At 44.2% G+C, this 26,885-nt stretch overlaps 1 protein-coding gene across 1 annotated transcript in view; it reads right to left on the bottom strand.

The window, feature by feature from the left end:
* Armh3 (armadillo like helical domain containing 3) overlaps positions 1-26,885 on the bottom strand; it is a 200,564-nt gene that overhangs the window by 26,517 nt on the left and 147,162 nt on the right. Inside the window, exon 24 of the mRNA XM_057779848.1 lies at positions 7,352-7,430. Within this exon, the coding sequence (XP_057635831.1) occupies positions 7,352-7,430 (79 nt within the window). The remainder of the gene's footprint in view (positions 1-7,351; positions 7,431-26,885) is intronic.

The raw sequence follows: 26,885 nt of genomic DNA, 5'->3' as shown, positions 1-26,885 counted from the left end.
CATGTGGGTGTGGGAATTGAAGCCCAGTCCTCTGGAAGAACAGTCAGCAGTCAGTGAAGCTTTTTTTTTTTTTTTTTTTCCGGTTCTTTTTCAAGACAGGATTTCTCTGTACCTTTGGAGCCTGTCCTGGAACTCGCTCTGTAGACCAGGTTGGTCTCAAACTCACAGAGACCTGCCTGTCTCTACCTCCCGAGTGCTGGGATTGAAGGCGTGCGCCACCAACATCCAGCATCCCATTTGTAGTTTTTTTTAGATTTATTTTTATTTACATGTATCTTTGAGTATATGCAGGTATATAGCATGTGTGTATCATGTGCTTGCTGGTGTCCGTGGAAGCAAGAAAGGGTGTTGGCTACCTGAAACCTGAGTTACAGGTGGCTGTGAGCTGCCCACTATGGACTCGGAGAACCAGATCCTGACGTCCTGCAAGGGCAGCAAGTGTTCCCAGCTGCTGAGATAGCTCTCTACCCTGCAGCAGTCAGGTGCGATGGCTCTTAGGATCAGGAGAAACCGAACGATTTAGAAAGTTCACTGAAGTAATACTTAACAGCTTTCAGCCATACTTTGCTTGTAATAATACTTTTAAAAAATGCCTGCCTGCTCTTCTAAAGGTCCTAAATTCAATTCCCAGCAACCACACGGTGGCTTACAACCATCCGTAATGAGATTTGGTGCCCTCTTCTGTGCTGTAGGCATGCATGCAGGCAAAATATTGTACACACAATAAATAAAATAGATCTTAAAAAAACCCACAAAGATAAATATTTTTTAAAAAATGTCCTGTAGGCTGTCAAGATGGTTTAGCCAGTACCAACACCTGCCACCAGGCTTGAATTTGACCCCCAAAGCCCACATGTTATAAGGAATAAATTAACTCTAATCATGCATACACACACGCCCCCACATAATACATGTAAAAAGTGTCCTATACAACACTATACGGGCCTCCTTTGGATCCAAAATCCAAAGCTCTAAGGAGAGAAGAAACTTAAAAGAAAATGGTAGGAATTAAAACCTCAGCAAAGAGAGCTGGAGAGAGGACTCATGGTTAAGAGCACTCGCTGTTCTTCCAATGGACCCAGGGTCAATTCCCAGCTCCCACATGGCAGCTCAAATTGTCTGTAACTCCAGTTCCAGGGGATCTGACATCCTCAACAAACACATATGCAGGCAAAACATTAATGCACATAAAAATAAATCATTAAGGGCTGGAGAGATGGCTCAGAGGTTAATGACACTGACTGTTCTTCCAGAGGTCCTGAGTTCAATTCCCAGCAACCACATGGTGGCTCACAACCATCTACAATGAGATCTGATGCCCTCTTCTGGCATGCAGGCATACACGGAGGCAGCACACTGTATTGTATACATAATAAATAAAATCTTATTAAAAAAATAAATCATTAAAAAACTCAGCAAAGACTGCTAACACAGCTGGCTCAAGCCTATAATCCCAGAGTTTGAGAAGCAGAGACAGGAATCAAACACTAAGGTATTCTCAGTTACAAGGGAATTAGTTCTGGGCTAACCTGAACTACATAAAACCTCAACTGAAAAAACAAGGCAGGAATATGGTGCACAGACATACATGCAGGCAAAACACTAAGACCAAAAAAACCAAAGATCTAAACAGGCAAACTGATTGTGACTACATCATAATAATCAAAGTAACAACAATTCCTAATATAGAAAATGAAAGGATCTGACTGCATCATCTACGTTCCAGGGATATTCCAGCAGAATGTTTTTTTCTCTTAACATTCTCTCTTTGGTGGGGGGTGTACTGGAAAAATGAACCAGGAGACTCCGGTAGGCTAGGTGAAGAGGCAGCATACTGGATTTTGAGCTATATCCCAACCCTTAAGATTGCCTCAGGAATCCAGCACTCGGGAGGCAGAGACAGGCGGATCTCTGTGAGTTCGAGACCAGCCTGGTCTACAAGAGCTAGTTCCAGGACAGGCTCCAAAACCACAGAGAAACCCTGTCTCGAAAAACCCCCCAAAAAAAAAAAAAAAAAAAAAGATTGCCTCAGGAAATCCTTGACTTTGTATTTGGAGAAATTCTTAGCAAGCTCCTAGGCACTGGGGTAAAAGCGAAGCTTGAAGATAGTTTGTCTGCCTCAGAAACAGAAAGCAGAATGCTGGTTGCCAAGGCAGCACAGGAAGAGGAGCTGTTCAGAGACAGAGTTTCAGTTCTGCAGGAAGGAAAAGCCTCAGAGATCTGGGGCATCCACCGTGCACTGTTAAGCAAACTGTTTCCTACATCCATTGTTAGGATGGCAAATCCTTTAAACGACAATTTAAAAAGAGGAAGGTTTGCCCTGTCAGCCCTCACAACATGCTTGGCATCAATAGCCCTTACTAAGTGTTTGTGATTGAATCAAAGGCAAAGAATTAGGACGGGACTCTGGGTACACACCTGTAATCCAGCATTACGAAGGAAGAGGCAGCCAGGGTTATATAGAGAAATTGTTTTCTTGTTTGTTTGCTTGAGAGACAAGTGACTAAAGACTGACTTGCACTTAAATTATAAAAATACATAAACTTAGAAAAACTTCAGCCGGGCGGTGGTGGCGCACGCCTTTAATCCCAGCACTCGGGAGGCAGAGGCAGGCGGATCTCTGTGAGTTCGAGGCCAGCCTGGTCTACAAGAGCTAGTTCCAGGGCAGGAACCAAAAACTACGGAGAAACCCTGTCTCGAAAAATTAAAAAAAAAAAAAAGAAAAACTTCACAAATCTAGGTGGTCACAGTTGCTCCAGTTTCTAATACCAGCACCTAAGAGGCTGACACAAGAGGAACTGAAGGCCAGCCTGGGCTATATAGTGAGTCCCAGGTTAGCCTAGGTTATAGTGTATAAGCCTGTCTTTAAAAAAAAAATCCACAAATCTTTGTAGGAACAAAATGACAAGCTGGGCAGGCAGGGCTAGCAAAGGGTCTGTCCTATCTGCCTGACTTACTATATGCTATAAACCCCAGCTAACATATATTAACAGGCTTTAGGTCTTACCTTATAGAAGTATTTTAGAATCTGCTAGGGATTTTTTCTTTTCTTTTTTCTTTTTTTTTAAATATTTATTTATTTATTATGTATACAATAGTCTGTCTGTGTGTATGCTTGCAGGCCAGAAGAGGGCACCAGACCTCATTACAGATGGTTGTGAGCCACCATGTGGTTGCCGGGAATTGAACTCAGGACCTTTGGAAGAGCAGGCAATGCTCTTAACCGCTGAGCCATCTCTCCAGCCCCTCTGCTAGGGATTTTAATCCTGTTTTGCTTTATTTTTTTTTTTCTTTTCCCTCCCTACTAAGAATAGCTGCTACCAGCTGCAGGGCCTTACTGCCCCCAAACCCAGCTCTTTGGGAAGCTGCAAATACTCTTGACATTGTGACATCAGCATTAATGTTCCTAAGTGAAGGGAGAGAAGCACTCCACATGTTGGAGATAGACAGGCAGTCAAATGCCTCTAATCTGATAAAAACAAGTGTGCTATAGTGCTATCATTAGCAGCCCTCGGAAGCAGTTGGGGAAGAGAAACAACTATTTTGAGAGCAGAGTCCTGGGATAAACAGCATCCTGCTAGCAGTAATGAGCCCATGAGCACACGATAATGCTACGAGTGCAGAGATTAGACTTGGCTTTCCACCAGTGATCCTGACTGCCTTCTGTAGTGTCACGGCTACATGTAACTATTTACATGAGGACTCCTCCCACCGTGGTGGTGCTGGGGCATGAAATCAGGATTCCCTACATGCTAGGCGAGCACTCACAAGCGCTCTACCTGGCACGACAGCCCCAGCCCTCTTCCCCATTCTTGAATAAACAGAGTTCCCTTCCCTAGGAACTGCCTCACTTCTGGCTTCTAGACTCAAGAAACATTGTTCGCCACTTTTAACCTTGAAAGAAGATGAAAGAGGGTGAGGATAACTTGTTAATCTTTCCTTTTCTGACTTCCTTATGCACTGCAATGGGCTTTTATCACTGGCTGGCGGCTGCTACTTGGAGAGAACTGCGCTGACCTTCCCAAGCTGCTGGGGTGAACACTGCAAGTGGCTTTCAGGCTACCCAGACTGACAGTGGTAGGGGCATCGCCTTCCATGAACACACAGAACATAATACATGGACTGCTCTGTATGAAAATGACACAGTAGAATTATCACGAACTGGTCCACAGAAAAAGGGAGCATCAATAAATACCTCACAGACAGCTTCAGTACCAAAAGAACAGGAATCTGCTCTGCTCTATAGGCAGAGGAAAAAAAGAAAATGAAAGCCATTTATAAAGGTGGCTTTAAGTATGGATGGAGTCACACAGCTGGCTTCACAAAAGAGAACAAATATTTCAAAGGGAACAACTGACAGATTAAAAGAGTACTATCCATCAGGAAGAGCCACTGGGGGGAGTACTGAGAAGGCTCTCTCTGCCTTGCCTGCTGCCTTGCTGAACTGAATCACTTCAGGAACACCAGAACACATGGTCATAATATACTTGCTGGCTGGTCCTGCCAGTAAAACACTCACAAGAGCTACAGTGATGCACTGGCAAGGAAGAACAGAACACACAGTTTCACTAGTTTGAAATTTATTCCTTGGCTTTTCCAACTCAGAACGATGGGAAGCAAGAAAGAGAATTAGGTATTTATGTGCGTATGTATGTATTATGTAGAGCAAGTAAGCGTGTGTGGAGGACAGAGGTTTACAACCAATGTCTCTACTTTGTGTGTGCACACACGTGCACATGCCTCTCACTGAACTTAGAGCTCAACTATGCAACTAGACTGGTTGGCCTGCAAGCTCCAGGGATCCATCTACCTCGGCCTTCCTATGCTGGGATTACAGGCATGCCTGGCTTCTTTATGTGCATACTGGGGCTTAAGCTTAGGTTCCCAGGCTTGAGCAGCAAGCGCTTCACCCAACTGAGCCATCTCCTCATCATCTTATTTTGTGGCTTTGATACAAGGCTCAAAAGTCTCTGAATGAAACAGCAAGGTGGGGCATACCTGCCAGAGAGCCAGGAGCTGAAGGTCATCTTCACCTACACAGTGAATTTAGCTATATGAGCTAAATTAGGCTATATGACCCTGGTTTTATGTATTTCTTCCTTTGTAAACAGTACTTTTATATAAAGTTATGCACTTATAAATTATTATTCTTTTTTTCTTTTTTGGTTTTTTGAGACAGGGTTTCTCTGTGGTTTTGGAGCCTGTTCTGGAACTAGCTCTTGTAGACCAGGCTGGTCTCGAACTCACAGAGATCCACCTACCTCTGCCTCCCAAGTACTGGGATTAAAGGCGTGCGCCACCACCGCCTGGCTATAAATTATTATTCTAATACAGATCCTTATTTAAGCCAGGCAGTGGTGGTATATGTTGTTAATCCCAGCACTCAGGAGGCAGAGGCAGGCAGATCTCTATGAATTTTAGGCCAGCTGGTCTACAGAGCTAGTTCTAGGATAGCCAGGGTTACACAAAGAAACGTTGTTTTTGGGGGAAAAACAAGCAAGCAAGCAAACAAACAAAACCATTTCTTCCAAAAAAACAAACAAAAAAACCCACTTATTTAAAAAAAAAAAAAGAAGAAGAAAAAGCCTCAGAATGAATGCTAATTCAATTCCATGCCATGCTGAAGCCCCATTTGTACTTTTATATAACATAGAGCTGAATACAGGCAATAAGGGAGAAGGGAAAATCAGGCCAGACTTCAGGTAAACAAATGTATGAGGCTATCTTCAACTCAGACAATACCACAGAAAACCTGCCCAGAAATAACTGTCCAAGGGAACGAGAACTCAGTCACTAAAGAAAAACTATCTCTTTTTATTATTTATTTATTTTTAAAAATTATTTATTTATTTATTTATTTATTTTTTGGATTTTCGAGACAGGGTTTCTCCGTAGCTTTTGGTTCCTGTCCTGGAACTAACTCTTGTAGACCAGGCTGGACTCGAACTCCCAGAGATCCTCCTGCCTCTGCCTCCCGAGTGCTGGGATTAAAGGCGTGCGCCACCACCGCCCGGTATAAAATTATTTATTTATTATGTGTACAATATTCTGTCTGTGTGTCTGCCTGCAGGCCAGAAGAGAGCATACAGATCGCATTTCAGATGGTTGTGAGCCACCATGTGGTTGCTGGGAATTGAACTCAGGACCTTTGGAAGAGCAGGCAATGCTCTTAACCACTGAGCCATCTCTCCAGCCCCTTATTTATTTATTTTAAAACATTTATTTATTATGTATACAATATTCTGTCTGTGTGTATACCTGCAGGCCAGAAGAGGGCACCAGTCCTCATTACAGATGGTTGTGAGCCACCATGTGGTTGCTGGGAATTGAACTCAGGATCTTTGGAAGAGCAGGCAATGCTCTTAACCACTGAGTCATCTCTCCAACCCAAGAAAAACTCTCAATGAGAGCTGGTGCTTCAATGAGCACACACCTTCAGTTTTCCTGTGGCGGGAATTTACGTTCATTTCTAAGTTCTCATGTCTTATTTATCTATTTATTGGTTTGTTTGAGTTCTTTTTTTTTTTTGGTTTTTTTTTTTTTTTTTGGTTTTTCGAGACAGGGTTTCTCTGTAGCTTTGGAGCCTGTCCGGAACTAGCTCTTGTAGACCAGGCTGGCCTCGAACTCACAGAGATCCGCCTGCCTCTGCCTCCCAAATGCTGGGATTAAAGGCATGCGCCACCACCGCCCAGCTTAATATTTATTTATTTTATTATGTATGCAATATTCTGTCTGTGTCTATGCCTGCAGGCCAGAAGAGGGCACCAGACCCCATTACAGTTGGTTGTGAGCCACCATGTGGTTGCCGGGAATTGAACTCAGGACCTTTGGAAGAACAGGCAATGCTCTTAACCTCTGAGCCATCTCTCCAGCCCCATTGTTTGAGTTCTTTTATTATTATTATTATTTTTTTTTATTTGTTTGAGTTTTTAAGACAGGGTGGCACACAGCCCAGGCTATCCCTGAATTCACTATGCAGCTTAGGATAACCTAGGATAACCTGAATTCCTGCCTCCATCTTCCGAGCGCAAGGATTATAGGTGGGCACCATCATGTTGACATTTCTGACTTTCAGAAATCAAAATAACTGGTTGAGAGCTTAAAAAGTAATATTTTATCACCCGCTGCAAGACAGTAACTCATCAAATTTTACCTCATATTCTCTATATAATTAAACAAATCCTTCAGAAGGCACAATGAAGAAGGTATTACTCTATTTAAAGAATCAGCAAGCAATCTTGCATTAACTCTTCTCAGCAGCCTGGTTTTACCACCCTGCTTGGAGCTCAGTCACAGGATCCCATTAGCAGACAGCACCAGGGAGGCCATTCCGCAGAGAGGACTGACTTACCTGTTCTTCCGAGAGTTGAGATATGTGATTCACAGCAGCGTAGGACTCAATTTTGGGATTAAAGTGATTGATGATGGCTCTGAAATAAAGAATTAACATTAACATGGTCCCAGATGGAAGACAATGATCATCCAGTTAATCAGGAGTGAGTGCGCCCTGGGTTAGTGTTTGTCTTGACACAAGCTACAGTTATCTGTGAAGAGGAAACTCAATTGGGAAGATGCCTCTATCAGACTGGCTTGTAGGCAAGTCTGAAGGGCATACTCTTGATTAATGATTGATGTGGGAGGGACCCTGATATTGGGGGGCAGTGCAGCCCCGGACAGGTGGTCTTTAAAACTACAGAAAGAATGATGAAGGACTGGAGACAGCTCAATGGCCAAGGGCACCTGCTGTTCTTACAAAGGACCTAGGTTCAGATTCTAGCACCCACACTGGGTGGCACATGACTGTCTCTAACTCCAGTTCCAGGGGATCTGATACCCTCCTCAGGCCTTCTAGGACACTGCATGCACTTGGCACACACACAGAAATAAAAATTAAAGTTAGAAAGAGAAGCATGACAAGTAAGCAGAACTCCTCCATGTCTCTTCCAGTTCTTGCCCTGAGATTCCTGTCTTGAGTTCCTGCTCTGAGTCTGCTCTGATGGGCTGGCCTGCGAGAGCTCTAAGATCAAATAAACCCTTTCCTCCTCAAGTTGCTTTTGGTCACGGTGTTTATCATAGCATTAGAACAAGGGTAACCGCCCTTTTCCTAGACATGAGGTTACAATGAGAGTACACAGGAAACTGAAATGGGAAGGATTTAACAAGTCACCTAAGCTAGGCAGAGTGATGCACACCTTTAATCCCAGTGCTCAGAGGGGAGGCAGGCGGATTTCTGAGTTCACCCAGCCTGGTCTACACAGAAAAACCCTGTCTTGAAACCCCCACAATCCCCCAAAAAGTTACTGGAAAATTCAGTCAAATGCTTCTGATGTGGAAATGAGCTACAGAGAAAAGCACACAAGTAAAAAACAAGTCATGCTCAGATTCCTCGAGATGAAAAAGTACCCAGGCGCTGACTGTCCACTAGGGGGCGTGGTGTTCAGTTAGATTGAGGTGTATGGCATGGGTGGGTACTCGGTGGACCTGGATCAACACTAGAGGGAGGAACAGGCACTGAAAGAGCTAAGCTTTACCAAAGCTGACGTTCAGTTCTCAAGCTTGCTAGTGTGTAGATCCAAACCAAAACTTAAATTCTAGCCTTGAACCCAAAATCAGAGCATCACTTTCCCCGTGATCAATTGTGCTCATCTAAAGTCACCACATCTTATTAAATCTACCTCAAAAAATCTCTGGGGAGCCAGGGGAAAGTGCTTGTTAAGCAAATGTGAGAATCTGAGTTCAAAGCCCCAGCACCAGCAATAAAGCTGAGCATACTTGTGTGCTTCTGAAACCTCAGTACTGGGTGTGTGCAGAGACAGAGGGCTGGCCACCAGTCAGTGTAGTGAGAAATAATGAACTCTGGGTTCAGTGAGAGGTATTTTAAAATTAGGTTCCCATGGTTACAATAGTGACAGGAATGTCACAGGGATAATCAACTTCTCCACAAAAGGAAACACAGGTCAGGTACTGTAAGTCTAACCAAGAACCCGAGGTGGAGAGCTCCAAGTCCCAGGATGAACCCTACCACTATTATTCTGAAAAATGGGTAAAATGGACTTAAGGTCAAACTGCCCTACAAATCTGTATCTCTCTACCCCCGGATTAGTATAGCTTTCAGACTTCACTAGAGAAGTGAGTGATAGAGGGTGGCTATGCAGACAAGCACAGGGCATCAGTGTCAATGGAGAGCTCAGCCACAAATGGAACATCTATAGCACACCCCTCCAAAGGTTCAGGGACCATCGTGCAGAAGGAGTGGAAACACTCCACAAGCCAGAGATCAGGGAGAACAAGAGCGAGGGCAGCAGTATCGTCTGAACCACATCACCCAGGAACTCACAGCAGCTGGAGTTGCCTGCATAAAACCCAGCCATTCAGCTTTCCTGCACGGAATGGGAGGGGCTCATGAGTCCCCACTACAACTGAGGAGCTGGGGACAGGTGGTGGTTTCTGGAGGAGGAAGAGTGAATTCTCTTTAAGGGTGTGCTCCTGGTAAGTTGGTCGCACTCTAGTAATGGCCTCACACTCAGGAGTTTATGGGCAGTGCAAATTGTTATTAATAATTAATAATAGGTTATTAAAAAAGAAAAGAAAAATAAGTTGCAAAGTTAGGGAGTATTAGGAAGTAGAAATGGATCTGGGAGGAGTCAGAGGGAAGAATTGTGTGGGGTGAATATGACTGAAATACACTGTATAAAATTCTCAAAGAATTAACAAAAATATCCAAAAAATATAAAGTGGAGAATCAACTAAGGAAAACATCTTGATGTTCACCTCTGGACTCCACATGTGCCCACGTAGGTGAGTGAACGAACACAGATGCTTAACACATTCACACAGGCCAGGCGGTGGTGGCACACGCCTTTAATCCTAACACTCAAGGCATGCAGATCTCTGTGAGTTCGAGGCCAGCCTGGTCTATGAGAGCTGGTTCCAGGACAGACTCCAAAGCTACAGAGAAACCCTGTCTCGAAAAACCAAGAGAAAGCCGGGTGGTGGTGGCGCACGCCTTTAATCCCAGCACTCGGGAGGCAGAGGCAGGCGGATCTCTGTGAGTTCGAGACCAGCCTGGTCTACAAGTGCTAGGTCCAGGACAGGCTCCAAAACCACAGAGAAACCCTGTCTCGAAAAAGACAAAAAAAAAAAAAAAAAAAAAAAAAGAAAAACCAAGAGAGAGAGAGAGAGAGAGAGAGAGAGAGAGAGAGAATTTCTAAAGTGTAATAATAAAGAATAAAGAAATATCCCTGGGCCTGAGTGGTGATGCATACCTTTAATCCCAGCGCTTGGGAGGCAGGTGGAGTTTGAGGCCAGCCTGGTCTAAAGAGTGAGTTCCAGGACAGCCAGGGCTACGAAGAGAAACCCTGTCTTGAAAAATGAGAGAGAGAGAGACAGAGAGAGAGACAGAGAGACAGACAGAGAGAGAGACAGAGACAGACAGAGAGAGAAACAGATAGACCCAGTTTTCCCTGGTTTTCTTTTCTGGTCCCAGGCACTTCAGGAGTCCAAGGATCACACCACACACAACCAATCCTGAAAATGGCACAGAAATGGCACCAAGAAACCCCAGTCACAAAGACATGACTCTCTTAAGGGCGTTGACCCCAAGTTCCTAAGGAACATGCACGTGCTTTGCTAATAAACACCACAAAAAGGGCTGAGGGAGATGCAGGCAAACAAGGCTAAGGAAGTGAGTGGAGGTGCAGAGACCATCAAGGCTCTGTGATCCTGAGGTGGTTAAAGCCAGGATGCCAGAGGCCCCAGCTGCAAGCTGTCAGCCTGTTGTCATGGCTCACCCAACCTTGTGAAGCACATTTGAGGCTGCATGCTCATGAGTCACAGGCTCTTGCTAACTATAGCCAAGGTTCCAGCTCCAGATCAGCCTTCAGCTCCTACTCCTGCTCCAAGTGCCCTGGCCCCTGTGAAAGCCCCACAGAAAAGGCTTCTTGTACACCTACAATTGGATATATGGAGGAAAAAGCTCAGTCTTTACTGTATAGTGTTGTGGGGAACAGAGGAAGTCCTAGGTGTTTGAGGTCCTGAGAGATGTGTATCATTGACACGGGCATGGCCATGTCAAGGACCTCATGGTGAAAGACAACTTCCTTTGCTCCTGCAGGACCCAGCCTGACAAGCTCAGCAGAGGCCCCAGTCTCAGCAGTTTACCCTAGACAATACCTGGTTCCAAGAAAGACCACAAACTGAGACCACCCAGGCACCACCCAGGAACAGACCATCCAAAGGAAATTCCTAATGTTCCAACCATTGTAGATAGGATCACCTGCCAGCACACACCCATTGCTTTTCACCAGGACACCCCTAGACAAATGTCAGCCAATCCGGGGTCCTGAACCTTAGAAATCCCTCACCTCTACCTTTGCTATTATAAAAACCCAACCCCAACTGAGTTCGGGGCTCTCCGATCACTCCAATATGTTGGATACACAGAGAGTCAGAGTTTGCAAACTTATGTAAGAATAAAGGCTCTTTGCTTTTATATTCAGGACTTGGTCTCCTCTTGGTTTTTGGGGGGACTCCGTGATCTGGGTATAACTCTCCCTGGGTTGACTGTGTGTACAGAAGATGCTCATCATAGTTCCCCCAGACATCTACAGCCTGAAGAGTCCCTTAGAGACTGCTCCTACCAAAATTAGTGGAACCTACCTCCCTTGATTCAACTCGACACTGTGAATCCTGTCTCCTATGTTTATCTGCATGGAAAACCCACCTCCCTGTTCAGTTCTATGCTGTTCAGCTCTGTATAATAAATGCACTGAGGTTCCAGAGTGCTGTGCTTTAGGAGACAAGCCCTGCTTACTCCCTCCCCTGTCCGCCAAAACAAGCGATCTTCCTTCCTTCCAGCCTGAGCTTTTTCCTTTTCCGTATCTCTCCAGAAGAGGCAACTTTACTTTTCTTCTCCTCTCCCCGCCTTTCTCTCTGTCTCTCTCTCTCTCTGTGCCTCTCTCCTTGTCCCCTTCTTCCCTCTCCCCTTTCCCCTTCCCTTCCATAACTCGCCCCTCAAGGAACGACGCCACTTTATTACATTAGAACAGCCCCACATTCTATCTGCATGAACCCCAATCTCTATGCACACCAGCAGCTTCGGTGGTGAGTTTTCCCCTTCCAGTCAGCTAAAACACTTCTCTGAACCTGAGGAATCGACCGTTGAGCTCCTGGAAATCCCCCGGTGTTCCTAGAAATGGGGGGAATGCCCCCAACCACAGCCTTCATGGCTACAGTTGAGCCCTTCGCGGACACTCATCTCTGGTTGCTTCCCACAGATAAAAACATGCCTGGACGACCCAGGGGGGTCCTCCCGCACTAGCACTGCACACGCAGAGCAGTGCCTTTGCTTTAGGGTCCCCGCTGTGAGAGACCGACCAGGATGTCCTCTAGCCTCTGGCTTCCGAGCGGCCTGAACCCAGAGTCAGTCTGGCTTCATTAACACCCCGCCTATAGAGAGAAGACGTTCTGCAGGCCTTGTAGTGTTCGTTTGCTGTTTACGCGTTTTCAGCTATGGAATATAAACCCTCAAACTATCAGTCACCCGCCAGTGAGCGCTCTGTCAGTGTCCCACCCATTCCTTCTATCCTTGCCACCACTAACATTCCTTCTCTTCCTGCCACTGCTACCCCTGGTCACGTGGAAATGTGGAAACTAACAATATTAGTCGGATCCGTGAAGCCCCTGTTTTCAATTCCAGCCTTTGCTCCCCGCCACGGCTTGTGATGCGGCAACATGGCGACCAGGCAGATCATGCCTCTAGTCTCTCTCTCTCTCTCTTTTTCTTTTTTCTTTTTTTTTGGTTTTTCGAGACAGGGTTTCTCTGTGGTTTTGGTGCCTGTCCTGGAACTAGCTCTTGTAGACCACGCTGGCCTTGAACTCCCAGAAATCCGCTTGCCTCTGCCCCCGAGTGCTGGGATTAAAGGCGTGCACCACCACCGCCCGGCTCTAGTCTCTCTTGTAATTATATTTAAAACACCTGTGGCTCAAAAACATGGCTTCTCCACACAACATGTGACCACCGTTATTTTGACTGAGGTCAAGTGACCTTACCACCATCTTAACTGAGATCAGGAGACTTCATCACCATTTTAATTGAGAGCCAGGTCAGGTGACCAAGTTCTGCCATCTTTACTGAGGTTTTCCCTGCCTGGTTCCCGAGTGCTGACTCTGTTACATGTGTGTTTTGCACAGTGGCATGCCTTTGGCAGGGCCCACCAAGAGTTTCCACTTTGCCCAACTCCTGTTCACTCTGTGTGTGTGTGTGCATACATGTGACTTAAATGCACCTATGTTTACTGTTAAATGTTATAATTTTCTGTTCGTTGTATCTCATTCCTGACTACAAAGCAATAATTCTCATGTTTTAAATTGGTATATACTTTTTTAAGTCTCTTAATCCAGCCCTGCTTTACCTATTAAGTTGAGAGCCAGTGCAGCCAAGCTTGGAGTCAGCTCTCCAGGCAGATTCTATACAGTAGTTATAACTCATCTGTACCCGGTAAATAGTCCTCAACTGCTCAGAGATCTGGAGAATTTAAATGTTTAATTATTAAAAAATACTTTTCATAACAAAAAGAGACAGGTTGGGTCCTAGCAGCAGCACTCTACTTCCTCCAAGGAAGACAGAAGACAAATAGGCACAGAACAACATCCATCTGCAATTTGTTTCAACTGCCAAGCGCTGACCACTGGGCAAAACTGTCTTTCATCTAAACTGAAGATCTCCAGGCAGTGGACAGAATCACTGGAATCGACATTCTAGCTGCTCGAGTCAAGGTAGGCTTGTCTTTCTACAGACTTCTTAGCCCACAGGATCTTCTGGAGCCTGGCAGGCCCTGCGCTAAACAGCAAAAGGCAAATATGACCCTCACCAACCATGGAGGACCTTGAGGAGTAGCTCTAGGTGCCAACCAAGTAAGTACTCTGTCATTTTTTAATCAATAATTCAAGTAAAATTTTATCCTTCTCCAAGATCTCTGATGCAGTTTGAGAGCTGAGAGGTTTTGTCGTTTAAAAGGACAGCCTCATCAAACAAATTTCAATAAGCTACAAGTTAACAACATTCTCTCTCATACTGCTTTTCATAGTCTTAAAGATATTGTAAATAAATAACAGTCATTCTGATATAAATATGCTGCTGTTTAAAACTTATGTTTTGCCGGGCGGTGGTGGCGCATGCCTTTAATCCCAGCACTTGGGAGGCAGAGGCAGTTGAATCTCTGTGAGTTCGAGACCAGCCTGGTCTACAAGAGCTAGTTCCAGGACAGGCTCCAAAGCCACAGAGAAACACTGTCTCGAAAAACCAAAAAATAAAAAAAAAATAAAAAAAATAAAAATAAAAAAAAACTTATGTTTTCATAAACCTCCCAAATTCTTGTGAATTCCAGAGAGCCAAATTAAAGGATTGACCTTAAACAGGTCAGATACATCCCTCTCAATTCCCTGGTCCTAAATTTTTTTCCCCCTAAACTTAACTTTGTCCTCTGTTTTGCCAATACCTTAAACAGGTGTAAGAGATACCAGACATTTCCATACCACAAACACCAGACAGGAACAAAGAGACCAGCTACCCCAGGATGTGACCAGCACCCAGATTTCTGTTTCCCCCTGAAAGACCTCTTGAGAATTGGCTGTCCCAATTCCTGCAACTTGTTGTGCCTAATCTCCCACCTTTTTATTATAAAAAAGAGATGAGAATGTAATGGTCTGTCCTGTCGCTTTAAGAGACAAGCCCTGCCTACTCCCTCCCTATCTGCCAAGGCAAGTGGATCTTCTTTCTACTTCCAGCCTGAGCTTCTTTCTTTTCCATCTCTCTCCCGAAGAAGTATCTTCTCTTCCTCCCCGTTTCTGTTTCTCTCTCGCTCTGCCTCTCTCTCCTTGTCCCCCTTCTCCCTCTCTCTCCATTTTCTCCTTCCCTTCCATAACTAAATAAATATCCAACTGCACTCTGCATGATGTGCCTATCCGCCTCCGTCTTTTACCCACTGTGGCTCCTGTGGGACCAGCTGACCCGCCAAGGTCTCTCACCGTGGCTCCTGCTGTCCCTCATAGCCCACTGCTGGCTGATGCCCCTCGGGGAATGGCACCATTTTATTTTTACCATTACAGTTTCTCTAGCTCAGAGCCCAGACTACCGGATCCCAGCTATTTTTTGTGTGTTCATTGTGTCTGTCTTTTTTTCCATTACTTGGCCACCCTAGTCAGATCCGTCCCTGGAGCCATGAAGGACGTGGCACTGTGTTTCAGGTAATATGTATAACTACTTCCTCCGATAGGAGACTAAGTTTAATTCTCACTAGTACTGAGGACTGGCTAGAGTTAGGGACTTATTTAGAGTAGCAAAAGGGAAAAAAATAGAAATTTACAGTAAAAAAAAAAAAACTGGCAAATAAGGCATTAACTAGATGGGGAGGGCAACAGTGCAGTGACACCACAGATATTGTAAAGGGCACTTCACTTTTCTTAGCTTCTTCCAGAAATTTATAAACCTAAGAAAAACATCAGATAGCATGCGGGACATATCTGTAATAACAGCAGTCAGGAAGCAGAGATGGAAGGATTGACAGTTCAAGGCCAGGTTAGACTACAGAATCTCAAAAAACACAAGGCCTAGAAGCCAGGCCTGGTGATGCCTTTAATCTCAGTACCCAGGAGGCAGAGGCAGGAGGATCTCTGAGAGCTGGAGGCCAGTTTGGTCTACACAGCGAGTTTCAGGACAGCCAGAAATATACAGTAAGTCCCTGACAAAAGGTGGAAGAAGAAAGGGGGCGCTAGGGTTGTTGCTTAGTGGTTGAGCACATTCCTAGCCCCCCTGTAAAGCTCTGGGTTTAATCCCCAGCCTAAAAAAGGGGGGGGGGGTTAAAGAGTAATCAAGGAAGGGACAGAGGAAAGGAAAAAGACAGAAGGGGAAACAGGAAAGAACAAAAAAGCTCAGACAAATTCCACCTGGGGACATGCTACAGGGTACCAGCATTTCATAAGTCACTAAAGGTCATGAAAAACAGGGCTAGGGAAAATGTCATAGGCCAGAGGACGCTGGGAGACATGGCACGTAAATACGATATAGTGGTCTGTGCTGGGCCCTGGAGCAGGAAGAAGATACTGGTAGGAAAATTGTAAATTTAAATAAAATAGAGAGTTTAGTTAAGAATGACATTATCAACACCAGTTTCTTTGTGTTAATAAATGAGGCATGCTAACATGAGTCAAGACTAGGAAAGGATATACAGAAAGTCTGTATAACTTTGTACTTTTCCTGCAAATCTACAATCACTCCAAAATAAGTTTATTAAAAAGAGATGGTATAAGTCAGTATTTTCTTTTAGTATAGGTTATTGATAGTAAAGAATTAGACAGCTATACCATCTGGTTCAATTAATCAAAGTATAAACTAGAAATTAAAAAAAAACATAGTCTGACTACTTATTCTGAATGATTTCTGGCAAGTGATATTATCTTCAGAAGGTGCCTGGGAACACTAACTATAGGCATATAATAAATATTTGCTAAAACGATTTAAACCCAAGTGGATTCTAACAATAATAAAGCATGCATACATAACATTTATAAAACAAGTGTACTACATACGGTAAGAGAAACTTGGAAAAGCAATGCGGAACATCTAGCACAGTATCTGGCGCCCAGCTGGTCCTCAGTAAACATTCAGTGAATCGATAAATGACATAGAATAGAAATGGATCAGAAGCTTGGAAAACTTCGTTCTCCAGAGACAACCAAAGAGAGCAGATTAAAGTTGAGATTTGGTGCTGTGGGATATTTATATAGTGTGTGAAAATGTGGTGATTGGTGTGTAAAAAACTGAATGACCGGGCTGGAGAGATGGCTCAGTGGCTAAGAGCATTGCCTGCTCTTCCAAAAGGTCCCGAGTTCAATTCCCAGCAACCACATGGTGGCTCACAACCATCTGAAATGAGATCTGATGCCCTCTTCTGGCCTGCAGGCACACAGACAGAATATTGTATACATATAGAATAAATAAATAAATATTAAAAAAAAAACTGAATGGCCAATAGCTTAGGCTGAATGCCAATAGGTTAGGGAGGGACTCCTAGGGACAGAGAGAACTCTGGGAGAAGGGCAGAGTCACCAGCCACATGCAGAGGAAGCAGTATGGAAAGATGAGGTAAGAAGTCATGAGACAGACAGTAGATTAAAATAAATGGGTTAATTTAAGTTATAAACTTAAGTTATTAAGTTAGGAACAAGCCTAAGCTATAGGACAAGCTTTCATAATTAATAGGAAGTCTCTGTTATTAGTTGTGAGCCAGTGGCAGAAAGAAAAATCTGTTATAACTGCTTCCCTGAACAGTACATCAAAATGGAAAAAGCAAGGATTTTAGATGTAGAGAAAAAAGGCCTGAGTTAAAATCCTGATTCCCCATTGGGCACTGTGGCACACACTTATGATTCTAGCACTTGGGAGGCTGAAGGAGTAGGCTAGAGGATTTAAGGTAGCCTGAGTTAATGAGACTCTTGTCTCAAAAATACAGGTGTTGGGATATATTTCAGAGGTGTAAGACCCTGCTAGGTCACCTACTACTAGAAAACAAATCCCAATTCTTCCACTTACTTGCTGTAAGAAAGCAATCCCTTTAAGCACTGGCTTTTTCATCTGGCTGGATTTCCTCTCTAAAATTTTTATCATATTTTCTTGTTTCTAACTAACTTGCTCTAAAAGTAGGTAGGTAGTTAGGGGTACAGGTGTGTGTGTATGTGTTTTGCAGGGATTATCACTAAGTTTAAATCCTCATCTGGGTTGTTTATGTTATTTTTTTCTTTTACGCAATTTCTCCTTTCCTAAAGACCATCCTGTGACAAACCACACAATACACTACAGAGCGTATTCTGGGTATCTGGTGGTTATTCTTATAGAAACCTTCAAATTCACTGGCCCGAGAGGGGGCATGGCTGAGTGGCATCTGTCAGAGGACGGTTTGTTTGTCTGAGGTTCAGTTGTTTAATTTTATACTAACTTTTCTTTCCGCCTTCACAAGTGTCACAGACACTTCCAGTTCATGCCATAATAAGCTTCTTACCTTATAGAGTCAATGCATCTTCAGTCCATACAATTCAACAACAAAAGAAACAACAACAAAAAGCAATTTCCCCTGACGCCTGTTAACAGCAATGCATTACAAGCCTCAGAGACTCTGCTGATTAACATTTAACAAAATAAAATCCCAAATAAGAACTCCTACCAACCTTTTCACTTTGGAACTATCTAATCAAAAACTTCACCGACTGACCTGTTGGGGAGTTCCTCTAAGTTATCCCCAGGTTTTACCATCCATGTCCCTTTTTTATATTACTGTGGCTTCTCTTTTCAAGACCAAAGACCAAGATAAACAAGTGCATATATTTAAAAAAAATGAAAAAAGGGAACTTTAGTATGGAAAGCATTTTGACAAATAAGATAATGAAGATAAAGAACATGAATATAAATGATGAACTGGCAGGGATGTGGGAATGGGGGTGTGGGATAAGCAAACAGTAGTAAGAGGGGCTGGGGATGTAGCTGCATTGGTACAGTGCTTGGCTAGCGTGAAAGAAGCCCTCGACTCAGCCCCAGTACCACTTAAACTAGGTGTTTGTGATCCCAGCCATTGCAGATAGAGGCAAGAGGATCAGGAGACCTGGATAAATATAAAACTGATCAAAGTAACATCATATCGTTTGCATATGTGAAGAGGTCACAATGAAGCTACTAATTATGTGCAATTAACATACGCAAAAAGGAGGTGGGCGGGTATTCTGACAGTTGACAGGAAGAATAGATAAGCCGCTGGCTGAGACATCAAGTTGCTTGCTTGCTGTACTTATTGATCCAAGTTTGTCCAGCGACCTAAGAGACTATTAGAGACCCTGACTAGTTTGTGCAATGACTCTGCTGGCTGGAGGGCGTAGAGTGGAAATGTGTGCCACTGACTACATCCTAGCAGCTCACATTCTTCACCAAGGGGGAGACTTGAGCCAGCATTATTCTTGATTTCTAAGTGAAAAACACATGTGTCACCCCAGGGACATTATTTACCTCCTGCCTCCATTTTCATGCAGCTGGTATCAAGTGGGTAAAGGTTCACAACCCCTTAAACTGGAGACAGCGGAGGGTCAGCATGTATGAAACCTACAGGCGCATGGCCTCTGGGCAGCTGCCGCCTCCTCCACAGCTGGATGTGCAGGGCTATCTATTTGGGGAGTTTAGGCTTTCTACCATGATGCATGGCTTCGCCTGGTGCAGCTTTCCACCTTGTCACCTGCTGGAAATTAGGAAACAGGTGATAGCTACTTTCCTTTAAAAATGAGTTTATTTATTCTCATTCATTCCCTGTGTCTGCAGGAAAACAAGCTGAGGTCCAGTTCTTGTGTCCCCAAATCATAGATTTCAGCCAAAACACTGCAGGCTTCATACGTAGCTAAATCATCTCTTGCATTTCCATGTGAGGAATGACCTTCCTTCTTGCTTTTTAAAAAAAAATATTATTGTTAAAATTTTATTTCATTTTATGTGCATTGGTGCTTTGCATATATTGTCTGTGTGAGGGTGTTGGATTCCCTGGAACTAGAGCTACAGACAGTAGCTGCCATGTGGGTGTTTGCATTTGAACCCGGGTCCTCTGGAAGAGCATCCAGTGCTTTCAATCGCTGAGCCATCTCTCCAGATCCCAGGCTCCCTTCCTGTATCTATGGGGAGGCCAGAAACTGCTGACTAGAAATGTTCCTAGGGCCAGAAAGGAAACCTGGGGAGCCTGGGCTTCCTCTCTCTGGAAGCAAGAGCTTTGCTTCACTCTCAGAAACACACACCTACTAAATGTAAAGGAAAAAAATAGGCCATTTGAAATTATATATTAAATTCTTCTGTTTCTCCTGAGAAAACAAAAATCCCCAGACATACCCTAGAAGAAATTCTAAAGAGTGGCAATCACCTCAAAATCCCCAGAAGTAGCCTAATTTTAATTAATGGTAAACATTCTTATCTTCTGAATATGCTTGAACATGTTCCAAAAATGGCATGAGACAGGAGTCTGAAATACTTTAATTCCATCTTATTCTCATTAGTCCAAGTAATCAATTATTATAAGACAAATTTTAAACATGAAGAGGGAAGGAGACAGAAAAATAAGCAACTCATTTAGGCTTCTTATCACTTCAAAAATGGAGGCAAAGTTTCAGCAGTTTACAAGGTGAGGATGGAGAGGCTGTTCTGTGGTCCTACACTAGGATGAGAGCCCACACCAATCAGAAGAGCCGGACACACACCTGGGGGTAGAAAGGGAGGCCGATGGACGCATCTGAACAAAGGAGGGCAAAGGCTGCCCGGAGTCCTGAGTGTTCTGATGCAGGCCGTCAGTTCACGTGCTATAGGGAGGTCCCAGGGTTCATGTGTAGGAGAAATGGGATGGTGGATCATATGGATCACACACTGGGTCTCAAGGACTCCAAGAAAAGAATGAAATTAAAAGACACGGAAAGAGGTTTATTTTCTATCCCAGGGGAACCTTTTAGAACTCCTCAGGAAAGGCAATCAGCGAGACTGCCAAAGTAATTAAGTAAGTGAACACTTACCATAAAGCCCACATCAGTTAAGTGAGCAGAGACGAACCTTATTAGAGTGCACTGGCAGCTCCGAGCCTGCAGGTGCTAACCACTGAGACGGGGCTCCGCTCGGGATGCTCTCCTCTCAGTGACAGCCGCAACAGCACTTGCCCTTCCCGCCAGCGCAGAAGAAGGCTGCTCTCCTGCTTTGGCAGTGACTTATGGGGCTCCCTTTAGAAGCCTGACACAGTGGTTTCCAGTAAGAAGCCCAGGGTCACTTCTGTGAGTAGGTGGTACTGGCCACAGAGAAGAACCTTGCAAGGTGAAGAAGACGGTGAGAGAAAGAGCTGAGGAGCAGGACGGCAGTCCTGCTGGTAAACATGGGTGGTCACTGAACAAGAGCTAAGTGAAGAACAAACACTCTGCCTTTTAAGTACAGAGGTCTCAAAACAGAAAAACGTTAAAATTATCCTTTGCAAACTACCTTCTTGGAAAAAAGAGATAGGACCAAGGACACTTCTGCCAACATCAGTATTGGCTTTGCTAATAAATGGAATAAAGACTCAAATTTTCAAGAGCCTAATCAGCATCGTTGTTTAATAAAACTGTTGTTTGCTAGAGGAAATGGTTATTTATCCCAAGACTGACCAGCGGCACCTGAACACCTTTGGTTCTATTTGTTCTGTAAACAGACTAAATGACAGCTTATCGTCAGAGACTGCACCAGGGACCCTCAAAAGGGGAACAGTATAAAAGTAGCTGTGGAGACAAATTTCAAATATCAAATTCATTTTAAAAAATATTATCAAAGGCCATGTGCCTATTACTCCAAGGAGAAACCGATAAACTTCTAACTCACTCTAGAAGAGACTTAATGACTGCTGGGCAACAGACGTGACTAAGTGAAGAAGTACAGACGGGCTTCAGCATGAACTTGATCCATACCTGTCAGCTTCTTCTCACTAGGCTGCCAACAGGAGCAAACAGAGCTGGGGAAGAGGATTTGCAGCCACACTCTGTCTGCAGCAGGCCTGCAGTCCCCTTTAGTGCAGGGCAATGGTTAAAGCTGGGAAGCTGGAGGGCTATGACTCAGACCAAGCAGCGCTGCCCAGGAGGGGTCTTAAGGAGGAGGATAAATTTGGGGCTCTGTTCTTTGACAGCACCTTCAGTAATGGCTAGTAAAGCAGGGGTAAGAGCCAGCTCTAAACATTCATCATCATAGTGCAAGATGAAGGCCTTCAGGGGAGGTCTATGGAATCCCAGAGTGAGAAACTGAAGCCTAGTCAAGGGGGGAGGCGGCTGGCTCTGGCAGATTGTCTCCACGGGAGGTTGATGTAATTGTTTTATGTTTGCGAAAAGGCTATTAACTGTTTTCTTTCTGGTGTACCAGGGAGAGTGAGTGGGCTTCCCTTGAAAAGGCGAGGCTACAAAAGGAGAAATAAGCAGTGGTTTGAGAGCTTGGAAGAAGGAACTTCCGTGTTTTCTTCTCCTTTACTGCAGTGACAGCATTCTCAGACAATCAAGGAACACTCTGTCCCCAGGGAAAGTCCTATGGTGTCTGAAGAGAAGGGACTCTTGTGCATCCAGACTGTTCTGGCAGGTATGTGAATACCGCCATTTGCAGGCACCATGCCAGGAAGCAGAGAGAAAAGGATGATTCTAGATATCCAGGAGCGTGTGACTCCCGGGGGGACACAGCACAGACACTTTCTGTGGTAGGGATGTTGTAAGGACTAAGACGACAAAGAATAGACAGGTTCCTCAGATGTAGAGAGGAGGGGCGCTTGGCCCCCCTCTAGGGAGGCATATGGAAGGATGGTATTTGAATAGTCCAAAGCACATCGTTTAATCATGCACAGAAGGGGACTTCCCTACATGGATGGAAACTAATATCCACCTTTTACTAGTTACACAAGAGCAGGCTTGCTAGTAAGTTAAATTCGTAACTCAATACTAAAAATTGTCCACTAAACTAAAATGTGTACTTCCTTCCTAAGATCTCACTTTCCACGTTCTCCAGCCATGAGATCTCTTTGTAGACACTATTGGAGACACACTGATAACTGCAGCCCAGAAGAGCCGATACATCTGGCCTCCACGGGCACCTGTACTCATGTGCGCACACCACACACATCAACAAAACCAGTGATTAAAAGTGCACCCTGCTCTTGCAGAGGCCTGAGTTCAGATCCTGGAACCCATGTTGGCCGGCTCACAGCTGTGCAGCTCTAGCACCTTCTGGCTTTGGCAGGCACCTGCAGTCATGTGCACACCCTCCACTCATACACACATAGTTTAGAATAAAAATAAGTGGATTTTTTTCTTTCTTTTTTTGTTTTGTTTTTGTTTTTTTGACAGAGTTTTTCTGTTGAGCCCTGGCTGTACTCAAACTCAGAGACCCACAATTGCTGTGTTTAAAGGCATGTGCCCCCATCCCCAGCTAAACCTTTTAAGTTTCTTTGGTTCTCTGTGGGTTTATGAGAGTGAATGTTTGGGAGGCGGCAGTACGGCTCAGCAGGTGTGATCGTTAGTTTGGATTCTTTACATTTATTTGTTTATTGTACATATATATTAGGGTGTGTATGTGAGTGTCAGAGGATACCTTGAAAGAATCCATTCTCTCTTTCCACCATGTAGGTCCTGGAGATCAAACTCGGGTTATCACACTTGGTGTCAAGAGCTTTTACCACTGAGTCATCTGGTTGGTCCTGATGGCTAGCTCTGATTGTCAACATGCCACAGTTGAGAATCACCGGGGAAAAATTCTCAGTGAGAGACTAGCTAGAGTAGGTCGGCATGCCTGTGGGCATGACTGGAGGAATTGTTCTTAATTGAGGTTCATGGGAAGACCCACCCTAAGTGTGAACAGCACCCTAGTCTTGGGCCATGCAGAGAGAGGGCCGAACATGAGTCAGCACACATGTATGCTCTGGTTGTTGTTGTTTTGAGGGAGGGCAGGGACTACATAGCCCTGGCTGGAAACTCACTATGTGGACCAGGCTGGCCTCCAGCTCATAGGAATCCACCTGTACTCTGCCTCCCAAGTGCTGGAATTAAAATCATGCACCCTCTAGCTCTTGACTATGGATATGACGAGCTACTTTGACTTCCTGTCTTGATTTTCTTGAGTTTATCACTGGAATTGAGAGTGAATAAGCCTTTACTTCCTTAAAGTTGATTTTGTAGCTTTATCACAAGAAGATAAGGTGTTTATCCCCAAGCCTGATGGAAGTTGTCACCCTCTTCAATAAATTTAATTTAAAAAATCTTCAAAGAATGAAGGCCTGGGAAAGTCCTCAATGAATGACAAAAGAGAACCATCAAGGTCATGAAGAGCCTCAGCAAACACCTCACTGCTTTGGCAGTAAGATGTTTAGACACCTAAGTCAATGGCCCGTGAAACAACACAGAACACCCAGACTCCTCTGCAGGGCCTCTAGTTCACAGACAGAAACCCAGCATTTAGTCAGCGAAGTTTTTTTTTTAAAGGCACCCTTAAAATTGCTTATAATTCAGTAAATTTGCAAAGATTAAAAACAGCACTAATTGGCTTGACTTGTTATTTTAAAAAAAAGGATGAAAAACAATAAACAATGCCATCAATAATTCACTTCAAAGTGGCTTTAGTTGTCTCAAAGCCCCCATTTGAATAATTAAAACCTTCTGGCTATCTTTTTTTTTTTTTTTTTTTTTTTTTTTGGTTTTTCGAGACAGGGTTTCTCTGTGGTTTTGGAGCCTGTCCTGGAACTAGCTCTGTAGACCAGGCTGGTCTCGAACTCACAGAGATCCGCCTGCCTCTGCCTCCCGAGTGCTGGGATTAAAGGCGTGCGCCACCACCGCCCGGCTGGCTATCTTCTTGTTATTCTGGAGGGAATTAGAAAGCAGCAATTTCTGCTGCATTGGCATAAACAATTCAGTTTATCACCAAGAAAGGAAACTTTGGTGACAATACCAAAACACACCTCCCATCTTGGCTACACTAGATTAATACAGGGATCGTCCACACTACACTCCTTACTATTTACTAAAACCTAAGCAGACTTTTGTAGCATGAATTCTAATTGGTCTTAATAATAAAAACTCAGAATCAGATATTAGGGGGTGAAAAGCTGAAGGATCAAAGAAGCAGAGCGGCCAGCCACTAGAGAGTTCTTACCCTTACCAATGCTCAGACCAAAAGGGGCGATTCTGTCTCTCTGAATGGTTCACCCTGTATTGCCATGGGACTTCTTGCACTTCCCACTTAAAGCATGAGCCACAGTGATGTGGCTCTTCCTACGTTTGTAGGTCGCAGGTGGCCCGCTCCTCAGGGCACCGTTTGGTCCCCTGGAACTGGAGTTACAGAAGCTGCCATGTGAGTGCTGGGAATTAAACCTAGGCCCTCTGGAAGATCAACAAGTGCTCTTAACTGCTGAGGCATTTCTCCAGCCCCCTATAAGCACTTCCTGATATCTTAGTATTTATTTCTCTAACCTAAGGTCCCAAGTAGTGATTCTGGAATACAGTACTTTGGTTACTTTTTTATTGTCATAAGACACTATGACCAAAGCAGTTTATAGGGGAAAAGAAAAGGTGTTTATTTGGGAGTTAAAGTTTCAGAGAGGTAGAAGCATGGTCCTGGCCAGAGCACGACAGCAGGCAGGCAGGCATGGTGTTGGAGCAGTAACTGAGAGCTCACATCTTGAGATACGCCACAAAACACAGAGAACGAACTGGCACTAAGTCCTTGGAACCTCAAAGTCCACACCAGAGACACACCTCCTCTGACCAGGCCACACTCCCTAATCCACCAAGTATTCAACTATCTGAGCCTATGGGGGCCATTTTCATTCAAACCACCAGAGGCCTGGGGATTTAAAAGCCCAGGAAGGGGCCGGGCGGTGGTGGTGCACGCCTTTAATCCCAGCACTTGGGAGGCAGAGGTAGGCGGATCTCTGTGAGTTCGAGACCAGCCTGGTCTACAGAGCTAGTTCCAGGACAGGCTCCAAACCACAGAGAAACCCTGTCTCGAATAACCAAAAAAAAAAAAAAAAAAAAAAAGCCCAGGAAGGTGACACTATTCATTCTAGCTCTACATATAGTATATCACATTGTTCTATTCAAGGGACAGAGGCTACTGAAGGAAACAAAAAAAAGATAACAAAATCCAGGTCACCTGCGACCTATAGACATATGAAGAGACCTAAGACATATGAAGAGACCTACAGAAATATGCAGAGATCTACAGACATATGAAGAGACCTACAGACATATGCAGAGATCTACAGACATACAAAGAGACCTATAGACATATGAAGAGACCTAAGACATATGCAGAAACCTACAGACATATGAAGAGCAACATCAATGTGGGAAATGTAAGAAGCCCCATGGCAATGCAGGGTTAACCATTCTGCCACAAAGAATCCAGGATGTTCTTAAGAATAGGGATAGCTAAGCTAAATTTTGAAACATAAATATAATTTTGTTGGGTAAAAAGAAGACTTACTGACAAAACATTCTAGATAAAAGCACACACACAGAGGGACTGTGTGAGACTCTAGCCAGACGTTATGGCAGACAGAAGAATGATACTGATGGAGAAGGGAAGTTAGGACCATACCGACCTGTGACAAAATCGGAATATTATCCTATCTGTATCAGTGACAGAGAACGAAGGAAAACTTAAAGCCCGTGATCCTCCTAACGAAATACTTCAGGCATAGAAAAAGAACACACTGAATCCTTCAATAGGATGGGACCAGCATCTATGTCCACCAGCAGTGGAAAGACAGAAATTTCTCCAGCCCTTGTAGCTGAATAGACTGGATGGTGGCTATTGCAATATTCTGGAAGCTTTTGCTCTATGTGGAAGATTACAGATTCTTACATTAAAAAACAAAACAAAACAAAAAAACCCAACAGTGGCTGAGCTGGACAGTGGTAGCAAACGCCTTTAATCCCCACCCTAGCGAGGCAGAGGCAGGCAAATCTCTCTGAGTTCGAGGCCAGCCTGGTTTACAGAGCTAGTTCCAGAACAGGCTCCAAAGCTACAGAGAAACCCTGTCTCAAAAACAAAACAAAAAACAGTCGCTGTAGGAATGGAAAGGAAACTCAAACAATCTACTGACTGTGGAGGGGAGAGAAAGAAAAATCTCCAGTCACTTTTGAGAATTCCACTTTAGGCACTGAGCAGACAACACAGTGAAGGAAAGAGCCTTACACTGTGAGGTCACATTTGAAGTACTGTGAGTCACGCTAGGTAGCTAGCGTATGAAGTCCAAGAGGCAAGGCTACATTAGTAGTAGTAGGAGCGTGTTCACCTGGGAAGCTACAAAGAATCAAGCACGCAG

Source organism: Chionomys nivalis, chromosome 8 (genome assembly GCF_950005125.1).
Source record: "Chionomys nivalis chromosome 8, mChiNiv1.1, whole genome shotgun sequence".
In the NCBI taxonomy this organism is placed as follows: domain Eukaryota; kingdom Metazoa; phylum Chordata; class Mammalia; order Rodentia; family Cricetidae; genus Chionomys; species Chionomys nivalis.
Note: the sequence above shows the minus strand (reverse complement) of the source record. Positions and strands in the feature narration are given on the sequence as shown.